Source organism: Passer montanus, unplaced genomic scaffold (assembly GCF_014805655.1).
Source record: "Passer montanus isolate IOZ18808 unplaced genomic scaffold, ASM1480565v1 scaffold26, whole genome shotgun sequence".
In the NCBI taxonomy this organism is placed as follows: domain Eukaryota; kingdom Metazoa; phylum Chordata; class Aves; order Passeriformes; family Passeridae; genus Passer; species Passer montanus.
Genome location: NW_024367261.1, coordinates 85642 through 101532, shown reverse-complemented (window position 1 = coordinate 101532; position 15891 = coordinate 85642). Strand labels below are relative to the sequence as shown.

The 15891-nt window shown below is 43.0% G+C and overlaps 1 protein-coding gene across 3 annotated transcripts in view; it reads left to right on the top strand.

Annotated features, from left to right (window-relative positions):
- Positions 1-15891, top strand: part of SLC22A23 (solute carrier family 22 member 23) — a 110980-nt gene that overhangs the window by 16112 nt on the left and 78977 nt on the right. For all 3 annotated transcript variants that reach the window (XM_039711975.1, XM_039711976.1, XM_039711977.1), the window contains exons 2-3: positions 1053-1156; positions 6385-6539. In XM_039711975.1, the coding sequence (XP_039567909.1) occupies positions 1053-1156; positions 6385-6539 (259 nt within the window). The remainder of the gene's footprint in view (positions 1-1052; positions 1157-6384; positions 6540-15891) is intronic.

The following is a 15891-nucleotide window of genomic DNA, read 5'->3' as shown; positions in this document are numbered from 1 at the left end:
CACTTCACAAACCACGGGCAAACATATCCTCTTACATTTATTCAAGGGTATAAGAGTAACTATCCACACTTTACACATAAGAAAGATTACATTTCATGTCTGAGGGCAATGAGGATGTTGGGCTAAAGCCAGGAATGCAGTCTGGTTCTTCTGGTTTCCTCTGCCTCAGAGGAAAACGGCTTGGAGTTCAGGGAAGCCTCACTAGAAACCTTGTTGTTCCTATCTTTCTCATGGGAATGAAGCAGTGCCCTAGTGACAGGTTGCCTGAAATGGTGATTTCCCCTTTCTTCGGACAGAAGGGTTAATTTCAGAATTAGCATAGCTTTATTGTGGAAGTTCAGATCCTGTCTGGTCTCTGAGCTGTGAAAAGTCACTGTGGGGCTGCTGTCCCAAGAAGTTGCACTGGGACTTCCAGCTGCTCTGCCTGGCTCCATGCCAGGACTTGTCCTGACAAGCTGTGCCTTTATTCAGTCTTCATCTCCCTTCCACCACCTAGGGAAATCAAGATGCTTGAAAAAGCAAAAGCACCGTGACACTGTGAGAGCCTGGAGCAAATGGCCATTAGGGGTCTGTGACAAAGGAGCTGCTTTCCCCATGTTTCCGAGCAGCCCTGAGGAGATTAATTGGAGCAGTTGCTCTTAAATTGTTGGGTTTGCTGCTGGTGGGCTCTGTGGGGCTCTGGTAATAGGTGTGTGGGGCTGGGATGGTGACATACTCCACCAGCACCAGAACAGCCACTTCCAGCACCTGATGGAGCTTTCCCCTCTGGCTAATCTCTTGTGGCCTGGAGAGGGGGACCCTTAATTGTAAGATATTGTCATCTTATAATTAAGGATCTGATAAAACTCACTGAGGTTTAAGAGTGCTTGTGTTGCTTCTTGGGGTCTGGGGTTAGACTTGAGGGGGAAAGTTTTCCTCTGCCTTTCCTCTGCCATTTCCTTGCACTTGTACCAGGACTGACCTTTGGAAGGAACCCTACACTGTATTAGTGTGTTTAAACACATCTGAGATATTAATTTATTTCAATTTATCTATCTCTTTTTCTCTTCCAGTGGGATCTTGTTTGTGATTCTGCCTGGAAAGTCCACATTGCTAAGTTCTCCCTGCTTGTAGGATTAATCTTTGGCCACTTGATAACAGGATGTATAGCCGACTGGTAAGTGAAAAATCTTTTAATGCAATGTAACTATAAATAAATAACAGTATCAAATGTTGTTTTGATTGCCTTTTACTTTATATTCATTAGGAACCTTTGCATAATGATTTTTAAGGTTCTGAAAGGCTCATAATGGACAAACAGTGTAAAAGTATGTTAATTGTTCCTGAGTAATTTATATCAAGCTAAGTAGCACAAACTATTTGATATTTGTTTCCCACTGACACAATTTATTGCAGCTGTAAAGCTAGTTTAGAATTAAGTATTTTCTAATTATACAAGAAAAGCCTTTAGTTTAGGGTTGGTTTTTGTTTTCTTAATGAAGTGAGAGGACCAAAATAAATTGGAAGTGGCATTGATTTCACTGAATGCATGACTAATGTAATGTCAACCTGTGCTTACACAGTACCTTTTGGTGAGTTGAAGGCCATTTTTTGCAAACCTTTCAATTGTTCTTTTTTTAAAGTTCTTGTTAGGCAAACATTGTGATGAAGTGTTAAGGATTTAACGCTGACTTATGTGCTGCTAGTATTGGGGTATTAAACTCAAAAAGAGTAAATCATGATTCCTTGAATTGAGGCAGTTAAAACGTTATTGGATACCCCAGTGATGCTGAGGATTCAGCTTTAATTTATAAAGGTGGGCTTGTACTGCTGAAGATGGAGGGAAAAAACTACATGGATGACTCAAGTGAAGTCAGTGGAAACTTGAAGCATCTGAAACAATAGCTCTACAGTGCTGTCCCAGTCACTTTGTTGTGTTGGTGCTTTTAATGGCCTCAAGTTAACTCTTTTGCCATTCATGAAAACAGGAAAAGAAGAAGAGTTGCCTATTAGGAAAATCTTATAAAACCTCCGCAACTCGCCAGCCACTTGGGAGAGAAAAGGCCCCTGCAGCACTGCAGTAATTTGGATCAAGCATTCCTAGCAGAATTGCATCTTAATTCCTGAATAGTCACTGAAAATTTTTGGGTGAGAGACAAATCATGAGTTTTCAGTGCAGCGGGGAGCATGCATGAAATACAGTTGAATTTGATTAAAATACCACAGTAAAACGGGGCTCTAAGAACCCATAGAAAGTATAGAGGGGAAATGAATGAGGGATCTTGCTTGGCTTTCCTAAAATGGAATCAGCGAGGAGAAAGCAGACTTATTACCAAGTTAGGAAAGTGCTGCTGTAATTGACAAATAAGCCACAAATAAGTGAACAACTTGTTGCCCAAGGCACTGGCTTGGAGAGAGAGCTGCAGTAAGCGGATTTAATAGCTCTCTGCCACCAAAAGGAGCATCCTGTGCTTCCATCCATTTCTGTCCCCAGTGTGTACTTTGTGCTGCCTCATGAGCTTGTTGGACCCCTCTGCAAGCTGCTTAGCTGAGCTAATGCAGCATAAAATTACCCTGATTTTCAAATATCTAGAAGTGTGTAGTGAATTTAGGAGACTTGGTTCCCAGCTGTGGTGCAAAGGAGAAAAAGGGTAACTGGAGGGAACAGTGACCCTTTCTGGATGACTGGAATGGACATGGTTTGCTGCCACCAAAGTTGGTCCTCATACTCCTGCTTGGTCCACATTCCCAGCTGATGTACCTGACACAGCAGGACTCCTGGGCTCAATAGGTTTTTTGCCATTTAGAAGTAGCATTTGGGGCTGGTAAAAGAAGACTTAAATGGAATTTACTTTGCTATTTAATCACAGCTTGAATTTCTGCTAAAGTATGGGGTTGTGTAAAGAGATGGATACAAAGGGGTTGGACAGATTGTACCTGGTAGAAAGAGAAAATTAAGAAAAAAAGGATGTCAGTCCCAAGCAAGAGCCAGGGAAATTAAACAGAGTAATGCATAAAAAGTGTTATAAAAATTCAAAATCTGTTTTCATTTCACTTATATACCACTCTCCAGTTCAGATAATTAGAAGATGTTTTGGGATTTTTGTGCCATTAGGGGCTTTGCTTTTCGTCTTTGAAAGAAGCTTTTAAAGCTGAATGAGGCCAAGGCATAGAGTGTATTAAGGCAATTTGCTAAGTAAACCAAGTGCTCCGTGTTCAAAACACAGTAGGTGTGCACACTGGGACAGCTCTGTGTGGAAAATCTATAGGAGGAAGGTCTGCAAACATGCTCAGCTGTGGGAAGGCCAGCTGTGTGCAATGCCTGAATAAGTTACTTGTTCCACAGGCAGAGAGTGCTGCTGGCAATTCTGCCTGCTCTGGACAGAGCCCATTGAGGTTTGTGTGCAAAGTTTCCTCCTGGAGCAGGTGGGCATGGTGTTCATGTAGCACCAAGAGAGGAGGTCTGTACCTCTCATTGCCCTGTAGTGACCCTGCTTTGCACCTACTCTGATGCTTTTTGGAGCCTTTGAGTAGCTCCAGTCCCAAAGACAAAAATGGCAAAGGATGGCATGGGAAGGGCAATTTGACCAGCTGTGAGAGCAAAGCTTGGTTATCTCAGGGTGGCAAGGTACATGTGTAGGAGTATGGGAAGAGCAGGTCTTGTCCTCAGCCCGTTCAACCTCCCCCTGCAGTGCAACTCTGACATCAGGAATATCTTTTTGATGTATTTGCTTATCATACTGTGTGGGGGCTGCAGATGCTTCAAAAGCCTGGGGTTGCTTGTATCCCTGGTTGTTTACCTGTGCAGGCAGCATTTAGCATTTGATCTAGATAGCAGCATGCAGTGTAGGTTGAGACTTCTGTGGTGCAGCAATCTCTCTCTGGAACAGTTTGGATAGCAGCAGATAGCATCCTGGGGCTGTTTTACCAGGGAAATTGTGTATGGTTTAATTTCTCACAAGCATTTCCATGTACTGTTAGACAGGTAATTCTGTCTGCATATAAAAGGCACTTTTTTATTCTCTAAGACACCATCCTGTCAAAACACTGCTGGATCACCAAATATATGGCTGATAGCTGCCCCGCAGCTTGGGTTTTTGAGAAGTGTGCTGCATGTCTTGGTGAAGAAGATGACTAGTTTTGTCCTTGTGAGGAAATGCCTCTTACAAGAGGGCTTTTCTGGCCTCAGTGGGTTTTTATGGGCTCAGGACACTCTTGGATTTTCTGTTTTTTTTTCATTAGCAGCAACCATTCGTTTGTGTCACTTGTACAATGGTAGAAGAAATTCTGTGTCCTAATGATGGGTAACCTTGAGTACAGGGGGTGGGAGGAGGGGAAGAAAGGAACTGAAGTATGCTAAGCATGAGGTCTCTTTCAATCAACATCAGGGAATGGCAGGTCAGGCTTGTGATGAGAATTAAGTTCCTAATTCTGAGTGTTTGCATAATGCCTTTCATCTGCAAAACACTTCCACAAATACTAATTGGTATGAATTACAGCTTGGCATAACAAAAATGGGGCTGCAAAAGTCTGTGCAGATAGCTGATAACACAAAGTTCACAGGTTTTTTTTTCTGTATTCAAGGTTTTACATGAGGTATTTCCCCTCCCTGCCCAAGGGCTGTGTTCCTCAAATACAAAACGTGAAGCACAGACAGCAGTCACTCCCCATGTCCAGAGTGTCCCCAGTGTGTTGTGCATCACAGAGCCAGTGATATTGTGTTCCCACCCTCAGCCCCACTGCAGCTCATCTTCCATGGTCTGTGCTTGTACCCTGGTGGAGAGCAGCCTGCCTTGACCTTGCTTTCTTCAGCTTGCATGTTGGTTCTGTTTTAAAAGCTTTGAATGGCTGATGCCAACAAGTTAAATCTTTGAGGGCCTCACAGGTGATACTATAGATGAAAATAATAATAAACCTGTTTTCAGGCAAGGAGCCATGACAACACTTTCTTAGGTGTGACTTTGAAAAAGCCTGAATGATGACTGGTGCACTCTTCCAGTTCCCAAAAATTAAAAAAAAATTATAATGATGTCTCTTTTTCAGCCCTTCGCTCCTTATTTTATTTTAAGTACTGCAAAATCCAAAGTTCTAATTGTGAATGCATATGTATAATGTATTTTATAACTGCTGGTGACAATCTGCTGAAATAATTGAATAGAAATGCTACAGCATGTGAAACTGGACTAAGTTGTGAGATTTAAATGCTCTTTATTGTGCTGACATTCAACCTGATGGCTGGCTTGCAGCTGACAGTCTGCTTTGAATGGGTCTGTGAAAGCTGCCTACGAAAAGCAAGTTCATGTATTCTTTGTGAAAATGGCATATGGAGCTGACTAAAAGGGATCCTCAGTTCCACTGGAAAACTTGTGGGAGTTGACAAGTTGAAAAATTTTGGAAGTCTCCACATAATGATCCAATTCTTTCTTAAAAATAGCCATGTGCTCTGGTGCTTCATATCATTCTCCTTGCACAGAAAGAGGGGAGAGAAAAGGGAATTATAAACACTAAACATATGAATAAGAGATGGTAAAAATGTCATGTTCCTTGGACATGAAAGAGCCAAACTCTGCAGTGGCTGCCCCCACATTCAGTGCTAGCATAACTCTTCCTCCTCGTCAGCACTGTACCAATACATGCAACTGCAGGTTGCAGCTGCAAAGGAGAGCTGCAAGTCCTCTGCCCCTGCTGCCTGTAATGGTTTTTGAAGTGGTTTATTCCTCACCCTACCCTCCAGTCAGGCTGGTTTTGTGGGTCTCTCCAACAGCTATGGGGATACAAAGTGGAGGGACTTGGAGCTCACAATTTTCCTGTGAGTTTTATTATCTATTCTGTAAGGGTCAGTGAAGTGACCTGAGCCCTGTTTTGTGTTCATTCCTTGTTTGTTAGGCTTCTCCTCAACAAATGAGACCAAGAAAAGTAGTCTCCTGAGCTGGCTGCTCTTGTAGATGAGACTGAAAAGCACGTGTCTCTTGAGAAGAGGAAACCTCTGCAGCTAAAAATATATTATGCTATGTAGTATATAATACCATATATCCTTCTGTGCTACTACAAGAAACTCTGAGAAGTTGATTTTCATCTCCAAAAGACTTATTTATGGCCTTACAGTAGTTCCTAGATGCTTCCTTATTTATATTTGTTGTTTTGAAAATGCTGGTTAAATCAAGCTCCAATACAATGTGCTGTCTCTGCTTAATCCTTTCTGAGATGGACTTGTCAATGCAAAGCTGGCAGAGAAATCTGGAATTTAGTAAGGAAAAAAGGAGAAGAATGGAACAAACATTAAAAATAGGTAGCAATATTTGGAAGAGATTGCCTGACTTGTTCCCCTCTTTGCCAGTTTTAATGATCCAACATGATGTCCATCCTGGCTTTTAACACTGTTTCTCCACACTTCCTTACTTTTAGGGTTGGTCGACGGCCTGTACTGCTCTTCTCTGTCATATTCATTTTGATATTTGGACTGACTGTGGCACTCTCAGTGAATGTGACCATGTTCAGCACACTCAGGTTTTTCGAGGGATTTTGCCTGGCTGGAATAGTCCTCTCCCTGTACGCGCTGCGTGAGTATTCCTTCATCGCCCATGCAAATGGGTTTTATTGAGTGTGTGGTTTGCTGTTCTCTGGCTTCCTGCTTTTGTTCAAGCAGATCAAACCAGAATCATATTGATTGCAAAAGTTTTAGCCCAAATTTTGCTAAGGAGGGTTTTTGCAGCTGTCTCTTTAGGTTACTACAAAGCAGTCTGTGAAGCTGTCTCAGAGCTCATTTTAAAAGTTATAAAGTGGTTTGGGTTTGTCTGTTGTTTTTTAAACCTAGAAGTTACCTGGGTCATAGCCATAATGTGTAATGGGAGTAGATTTCACCCTGCAATATTGAGCTCAGTGGGAGACTGACCACTTTGGCAGCCTCTAGCAGTTTGTGCTCTGGCACTTTTTCAGAACTTCCTCTATTACTTGCAGAAATATCCTGTGTCCCTGCCACAGGATTGTAAAGTTACAGCAAAAATACGTTAGAAGGCTCTGAAATCCTTTTATCAACTCTTTTTTTTTGGTTGGGTAATTTTGAGTTTTTGTTTGGATGTTGTTGGTGGTGGTTTTGTCTGTTTCATGAGGAGGAAAACAATCTCTGTGAGAAACTTGAGGAAAAGCTTGTAAGAAATACCTACATGCTCCCATCTGGAGTGACTAGTAAACTTGTGACCAGAACATTTGAAATCCCCCTCTGCCTTTGGAAGGTGCATCCATGATGCCACCAGCCTAATCTGTGTCCCTTGGATATGCTCCAGAGAGCATCTCCTGCTTCCTTGGCTGTTTGTAATTAACAGGTGGCACCACACCAACCAAAGAAAACAAAATTTTCTCCTCTTTATTATGGATCTGGAAAAGTATTATCTAATTATATCCTGGAAGTTGCTGTACAGATCTTCACAAAATTTTATTTACTTCCTATTTTGGATGGTATCTAACCCATCAAGATTTAGCACAGTATCCTTATTTTGCACAGAGTATTTTGTAGTGTTAAGTTCCACAGTTTTTCTTTTATTTTTGGTCTGTGCCATGGGGGAAGAGGCCTGAGTGCAACAGACAAGAGTTTGTTCTGCGTTGCACTTAATTTTTATACCTGACATGGTACCCAAGATACATTATTTTTTTAATTCTCTTGCTTTTGCTCATGTAATCTCTAGTGAGAATCTTACACCAAAAAAATTAAACTACCACTGAAGACATTACACTTTTATTTGGAAGTAATTTAACCTGTGTGGTTCCCATGGGAGGGGGCTTAATGATTACCAGTGTGATGTTCAGCTGGATAATAGGCTTGTCAGGATTTTTCACAGCCCAGTTGCAGCATGTTAGTTTTTCTTACTTGATGAGACATTTTTTCTAACTTTTAAGAGATTGCAACTGATGATTTTCATGGGGAAATGCCAACTAAGTAGAAGTTTCATTCTGGACATTTTTATGATGAGGGTGAAAGAGTGTATGTGTTGCTTTAGACCACACAATAGCTTGTCAGCCCTGGCTTTCATTCAGAAAATGGCATATTCTGGTTGCTTCATGCATTGCTTGGTCCAGAGCAATGATTTGAATCTGATATTTTATCCCCACCCCCTCAAAAATTTGGGTATTTGCTATAACCACTGCTGTCTGGATAGACAATGCCTAAACAGAGCTAGTAGGTGTTTGTTAGGAGAGATCCATATGAAATTAGCTGCAGGCTGAACATCAGCACACTTCTGTGGAGGCGAGAAAATGGGAAAGATGCAGCACCTGTGCCTCTGATATATCTTCTGACCTTCTGTCTCAAGAGATGAGGGGAGTGAGTTTTTACTGTGTTAAATAATTTAAACAAAAAAGAAGTTCTCACCTTGGTATAGAGTACTTGGAGAGAAGTAATCCCTAAAGTCTCAAGAGAATGGCAGTTGTAGGGTTTTCTGTTTGGGTGGTTTTATTTTAGTCCTCATATAATCTCTTAGGCTTCCTCTTAGTCTTCCCTTACTATCTTTTCTGCTGGAATCAGAAAAGTGTGTGGAGTACTCATATGATTCACAGCTTCTCTTCCCTTTCCCTTAATGGCCTTGATTTCTTCCCCTGGAGATTTGTTGCCCCTGAACTCCCAGCTGGCTGCCCTGAACAGAACAATAGAAAGTGGAAAGTTTGACCTGTTAGTGGCAGCCATTAGCCAAAATTTCCAAAGCTACTGTGCAGAAGAAAACTGCATAGGCTTGCATAGCCTGCAAAGGTAATTAGTCTGCCTCTGGGATCCTTTTACACTGTGTTGAGCTTGCTAGTTGTGCTTGGATTTATGGCCTGCCTGGGGGAAATTGTAAATAACAGTTCAGGATGCTTTGGGAGTGAGAAGAGAACCAAAGTGCTGTCTTTAAAACACAGAGCTGCCAAGATTGAGTTGCCTTCACCATCCAAACCACACTCTTCTTTGTAACCTAGTGCTGTTTTCCAAGCTGTGTGTCCCAAGGTGCAGAGTGTGCCAGGGAAGAGCCCTACCTCCCATGCTGCGCTCCTCTGCGGGCTTTCCTCAGTGCTGTGCTGAGCTCGCTTCTTGTGGCCTCCAAGTACAGCCTCTTCTTGCCTGGAGCTGCTCAGGGCTTATCTGAAGGAACCACCTTGGGATGTTGATTTGTTAAATGGAAAATTTTTCCTGCAGCTGCCATAATTTTGTTGGAAGAGGTGTTTCAGGTGAAATATTTAGTGAAGCTGCAGGAAGAGACAGGATTTGTGCAGGTGATGGTGCTTGCTGTGAGAGAGGGAGGCAGAGAAGCAATGAGCCCAGGACTTTCCTCTCCTGGCTGCTGTGGGTCCTTGCATCATCCAGGAGAATGAAAGGCAGCAGATCCGATTCCACTGAGCAAACACATGCAGCTTTGAAAGGCTTTTCTTTCATGCTGATGTGGAAGAGGAGGAGTGTTTACTGACGTCCAGAAGTGCTTTCCTGCCTGGAAATGGGTTTTCCTACCAATCTTCATGGGTTCCTGTGATTCTCAGCAGTTAGCACATATCCTGTGTGGTCAGGGACCAACAAGAATCCTCAGGAAGCTCTTCCCAGGAAGGTATAGTGTTTCCCAATATGCCACACTCAGCAGCAATGTGATGCACACAGCTGGCACTGCCTGCTGTGGTATGCTGGGTGGGTCCCCTACTATCCTTGCTTTGCAGATTTCTGCAGTAATGGGCCACCTCTTGTTGCAGGAGGGTGCTGGGACCAGTGGCAAATTCTCCTGGAGGGAGAAATGGTGTAGGGATGGGAGGAGTGCTCTGGCCACAGTGGCTGGAAGGGCATGTATAGCCTGCCCAGCAGCTAAACATGGAAGAGAGTGTAGACTGGGGACTGGAGGAACACAGGTTAAGAGAAGGCAGGGAAAGAGCTGTTTTTTTCTCTAGGATGCCTTCTGTTTGTTTTTTGTTGCTGTGTGCACATCCAGATGGGTTTTCTGCCTGTTAGCACGGATGGATGCACGGTGCCACAGCCTTGCTGCCCAGCCGAAGGACAGGAGGTTTGAGTTTACACAGTGAGGGGAAAGCCCTAAGATGGCCCTGAGAAGAATTGTCCTTTGGACAGCTGAGAGGGAGAGGAAGAGGTGTGGGAGCCCTGAGCAGGGTCACGGGTGCCTGAGTAATGCCTCTGCTGGTATCTGTGGAGTTGCAGCAGCAGGCGAGGCATGCCAGTCTTGCTGCAGATAGCTCTGCCTGCTGCTGCAACTCACGTGGGAGCAAGTACACTCAGCAAATGTGGAAGTCATGGGAGAGAGCAAATCTGATTACTTTGAGGGTGGGGAGGGTGTGGCAACTGGGTCACTTTGGTCTCACGGGGTCATTGCCTTGGCCCTGACCACAGAGCAGCCTTTTCCTGGGTGCTTGTGGGGAAGGGCAGATGCTTTGGCTGGCTCAGCACAGCTCCCTTCTTTAGGGCTCCTTGCCATCAGCTGACACCAGAGCTCTCATGGCTGAGGGCAGGAGTTTCCCCCTCACCCCCTCTCCTCTCACATGCTGCTGCCCAAGTCAGGCTGGTGCCAGCATCTGCCTGAGCCCTCTGCCAGGCAAGCCATCTACCTTCCCTCCGGAGACCACCAAGCGTGCCATTGTCAGTGGATTGTGCCCTCTGATCTTGTCCCCTGCTTCCTCTGGGGAATCTGCTGGGCACAGTGCTGCCTAAGTCTGGGGGACAGAGTGGGACTGGGGGTCACACTGGGCAGGGCCATTAAATGAACAAAGGAAATAAGCCTTCCCTTCCAGCTGTTCTTGTCCGATGCTGTATCTGTTTCATGGTCAAAGAGGTGTGGGAGCCCTGAGCAGGGTCACGGGTGCCTGAGTAATGCCTCATGAACAAAGGAAAAAAGCCTTCCCTTCCAGCTGTTCTTGTCCTATGCTGTATCTGTTTCATGGTCGGGATCCCAGCTTTTGTCACTTTCTGGAGCCAAAGCTAGGACTTTGGTATTAATTAAGCTATTTAAGGGGAAGGAGAGGAAGGGAAGAGATCTTTTTCAGGCAAATGCTCCTGGCAGGTTTAAAGAGCTTCCCATTAAAGTGCTGTATGCTGTCACTAATGACTGTACCTGAGCTCAGGCAGCACAAGCCACGGTGTGGATTTGTACACAATTGCAGGCTGTTCAGCAGTTTCATGGGTGACTGAGCTACAGATTATGCTGCAAAATTAGAAAGTCTAGACTTGAATGAACTGGTAAATAAGCTCTGGAAATAGCTTTGCTGGAAAGAAGACGACATCTAAGGTTGGAGCAAGGAAGCAGGGGTGTCCCTCCGATGCATAGTAGCAGAATGAGTGGGCATGTTTCTTTCACTGTTGGGAGAAAAAAGGTAGAAACACTGTTGAAAATCATAAGTTGTGTTTCAAAAGCCTGTGGAAGCTTGGCAAAGGCTTTCAGACCAGTTAGGATGTCCAGCTGTGAGGTATCTTTGTCATTTTTAGCTAGGTCACTCTAACCTGTTACTCCTGCAAATGATACATGCAGATCTGAAAGGCTAAATGTGGCTTCTTAAGATTTACTTTTATTTTTTAATTGTGTCCTGGAAAGCTAGAGCAGAGTGCTAGAAAGTTTGCTGCTGACTGAAGAATGAGCAAGTGCCAAAATGGAGCAGCTCTGAGTGTTGAGCTGCAGTGATGTCAGATTTGTAAAATAATTTTGCTTCCAGTCAGGTGTTAATAGAAAGAGTGAGATTTATGGGGTATTTTTCTTTTTCTCTCTTATTTTTCAAAAGTGTATAGGCTCTGAAATCCTGATGCATTCCAAGTTCATAATAGATTTCATTCTCCATTTTCCTCTCATCACTCTTCAGTAGCAAGCGTGGCCTTGGCAAGGCAGGTGAGGCACTGGAAACAGCAGGCTCTGAAGCTGTTCTGTGTAACCTGAACTGGCTCAATAAATAACCCTGCAAAGCATTCCCAAATTGTAGGATGTGGGAAACATCTGATTCCTCTCCAGTGCATTGACATGTGAGTTAGCTCTGCAGTAACGTGCAGTTCTCTCCACTGACAGGTCTGTGATAAGATCAAGGTTGTTAAGCCACCTACCTTCTGTTTATGTAACCAGCCTTCCTTTGTCTGAGTCACTTGACAGCAGATCTGGTAGGAGTGATCACAGAGGGATCCACTGAAGGAAAAATTTTAACTGGCTCACCTTAAAGTGACCATTAATTGTTAAATGGTACAGAACCACTTTGTTTATAGAGCCACCACAGGCTGTTCCATCACTGAGCAGGGATGTGATTTTCTGGAAACAGCACTGCTACAATTTTCGATAGCTCTGTGGGAGAGCTGTTAAAAAAAAAAATAGTATGCAGTAGGAGCTCTCCAGCTGCTCAAAAAAAGTGCTGTGCATGCCTTTTATCAAGTGCCTGGGGGCTCAATTTGTGCAAGAGTGGAAAAGGTTATTGGAATTACAGTACTCTCCTTATAAGTATAAATCTTCCTGTTCTCCATTGCTTCCCTCACTTTAGTCAAATCACAACTCATAATGGTCTGTTTGCCTCTTTTTCCTCAGTACTTCTGCTGAATTTCCTTCCCTTTTCTGATGGTCAGAGTAGGTATAGGCCCTTCGAGGGACGCAATGTCTGCCATTAGGGCATGAACCCTCATCCTTATTTTAACCCCTGTACACTGTCTCCTGGAGCAGAGGTGCCCTTGAAGCATTGCTAACATGTTGTCCTGAATCCTTGAAAAAGTGTACCATTGAAGGCAGCCCACTTGAAATTAATTTATACCAAGTCTTCAAGTATGCCAAAGCAGAATAAAAGTAGGCTCTTCCTAAAGCTCATTGGAAGGTTAGAAGATGTTTGCTTGATGCAGATATTGCAGCAAATATAATTTTAATCAATTTTTCCATTTCAGTTGCTGAAAATCTTGTGTGTTGTCAATGTGACAAAAAACCTAAGGAATTAATTTTATTTGAGGTACTTTTTGTATGACTGGTCAATTGTGAATGCAATTAAGATGGAAAACTGCAGTTGTTACACTTGTGATGATGACAATCAGATGAGATTAGAGTACACTTGCAATTTCCCCAGCTCAGAACACAGCTAGCATTTTTACCATTTAATGTGTCTGTCTTTTAATTGTTCCAGACCAGCTCCAACACTCTGAGTATGCACAGTCTGCAAAATCTTACCTTCTGTCATGCAAATACTTGTAACTGTTCAGAACTGTAATGACACTTTTAGGGATTTTTTTAATTGGTGGGGGTTTTTTTTTTATTCTGAGCAATGTCAAATAGATTCATAAGTCTGTTGCACAGCTGAAAGCTTGATGCCACTGAAAGGAAATGAGAGGGGCTTTTCTCTTCCTCTTCCAAATTCCTTTGCATTGTCTCAGCTGCTCACACAACTAATGACTTTAGAGTATAAGGGAGTGTTTAAAATGGATAATTAAATCCAAAAAGTTGCCTTTCACTTGCAATTCCTTGACTCGGCTGATGTTATAGCCTCACTGTAAGAATAAATTGTGAAGTGTCTGTTCCCTCTGCTGGTTTGTTGTGATTTTTTTCCCTCTTGCTGTAAGACAGCTGCTAAATAGCTTTTTCTTGCTGTATAGATCCAAGCTAGTGTTCTGTGGGGTGGCTGGTAGTAAAAGCTTCCTGTAAGCTTTTACTTGTGCATCCATCCATGCAGACCATGTCCAAGTGACTTTGGTTTTTGAATCTTATTAATTTTTTCCTACCAGGAAACGAAACTTTTTACAGAGAGTATCAGAGAGAAGTTGTAGATATAAAGCCCATTGTGCTGAGACTGTCGGCTTACTGAGGTTTAGTTGCCCTGTTCCTCATCTGTGTCCCGGCACTTGGCAGCATTTGAAAACAGGATGGGCTAGTGTTGGAAATGAGAGGAGCAGTGACATTCTCAGGAGCTGCACTTAAAACAGACAGCATTCAGGGTTGGATTTGTTTTTCCCCCAGATGCTTCTTCCAGTGAGGGCACAGACATACACACATTTTTTTGTGTGTGCATGTGCCAACTTTCTGCTACAGAAGGAAGGACACGTAGGTTCATAAATCACCTAGGAATGAACACTGCTTTCCTTCCCTTTCCTGCCTATCCCTACAGGTTAGCTTGTCAGGAAAACAAGCCAAGTTATAGCAACAGGATGTGCATAGAGGAAAAGCCGTGTCTATGTAGAAGGTGCATTTAGAAGTTATCTGTAGTGACTTTGAATGTTCAAGTCCAGCAACAAATGTCAGTGCACAAATTCACATAAATATTTATGTGCCTTTCAAGAGGAACCATAATTAAACAAGGCTAGCCAAATTCCCATCCCTAGTCACGCAGACATGACTCCTATTTTCTCACTTACAAATAATATAACCCTGTGGGATTTTTACTAGTTCAAGTTAATTAAATTTCACTCAAAGCATGAAATTTGCAGGCAGTGCTCATTGCAGTAATTCTGCAAGTGTGTATTATTTAGTCAGATACAATAAAAAGTTCACTTTTGTTTTAATTCTTCATTTTATTTGTTGACAGTGTACAGGATTTAATCATACACACCATACCAGTGCTCATATCACTAATTATTCTTTTTCTTTTAAAAGAAAAGTCCTCGGTGTAGCATTGTGAACTAATTTTTTTCACAAGTTATATGCTGCAATTATCGATGGACCTAAAAGTATGAGCTATTTTGTCTTTTGAGAACATCTGGTCCCTTCTTAAATGACTTGTACAGACACTTTTGTAGTTTTTAGAGATAAGTTGAGACCTAAGTGCTTGCTAATATCTTGGAAACTTGTTTGTTCACATTCTTTGAATTCTGGTTATGGAATGAATTGTGAGAGAAGAAATCAGTTTACGGAAGTCTAATGGATGATGTGCCAATCTTTGCACTACTCCAGTTTTGCATATATAAGCTATGTGTCTGCTTTAGTTACAAATACATTCAGTATGGAATCTTTCCCAACAATTATTGAATTTAGGCCTGGTAAAAAAACCCAGACAGTATACTAGAGAAAAAGGGTGTTTGAAGAATATTCAGTTGCTTGGAAATATAGCTGTCCCTTCATGAAGTGCCTGTGCTGAACTGTGGAAGAAAACACAGCCCAGTACTTGCATCAGAAATTCTGGATCCATTTGGATTCATGTTCTTGCACCTCTGTGGTTGATGTCCCCAGCTCCTGGATGTCCCAGCATTTCTCTCTAACTGGCTTGTGCTTGGAGGAATTCTTGGCAGGCTAACAATTCTTGTGGCCTCTCCTTCCAGCTTTCTGCCCTAGTCCCACGGCAGAGACCACCCTCTTGTACAGCGATGCCTCAGCCCTCTCCCTTGCAGTCAGGATTTAAGTGCAAATACATCTCCATCAGTGGCTTAGCTCCCATAATCAATGCACTAGGTTAAAGACATACATTTCATTCTGCTGTTGTTTATTCTCTGAGGAGAATAATCTCTGGCAGAAGCAGCAGGGGAGAGCAGTGTTTGCGCATGCCTCGGCTGGACTGGGACCTGAGAAGTGCCGCGGTGCAGTGGAGGAGGGCAAGCTCTGCTGGAGCACTGTGCACTGGAATTGTGATTTTTTTGTTAAAAATGCAGACTGGAGAACCTGTGTGTCCTGGTACTAAGACGTAGTTATGTTACTTACTGTTACTGGTATCCAGACACTTGAGATTAATTCCCTGGGGAAACGAGGAGGGCATTTTCTCTATGAAGCACTGAGTTCAACAGATATTTAAGCCTCAGAGTTGTTGTCCAAAATAAATAAATGAACAGATCCCTAGAGTTTTCTGCTTGATGTGAAACTGCTGTCCAGAAGGAACAAAGTGTCAGCCTGCCAGCTCTTCAGGGACATTTTCCAGTTCCACTGTTGCTTCCACTCAGATTTCAGTCCTGTACTTGGAGGCACTGTAGCTGTCTCCTGGTTATGGAACACTCGATTAACAGAGTCAGAAGAAAGTCAAGTAACA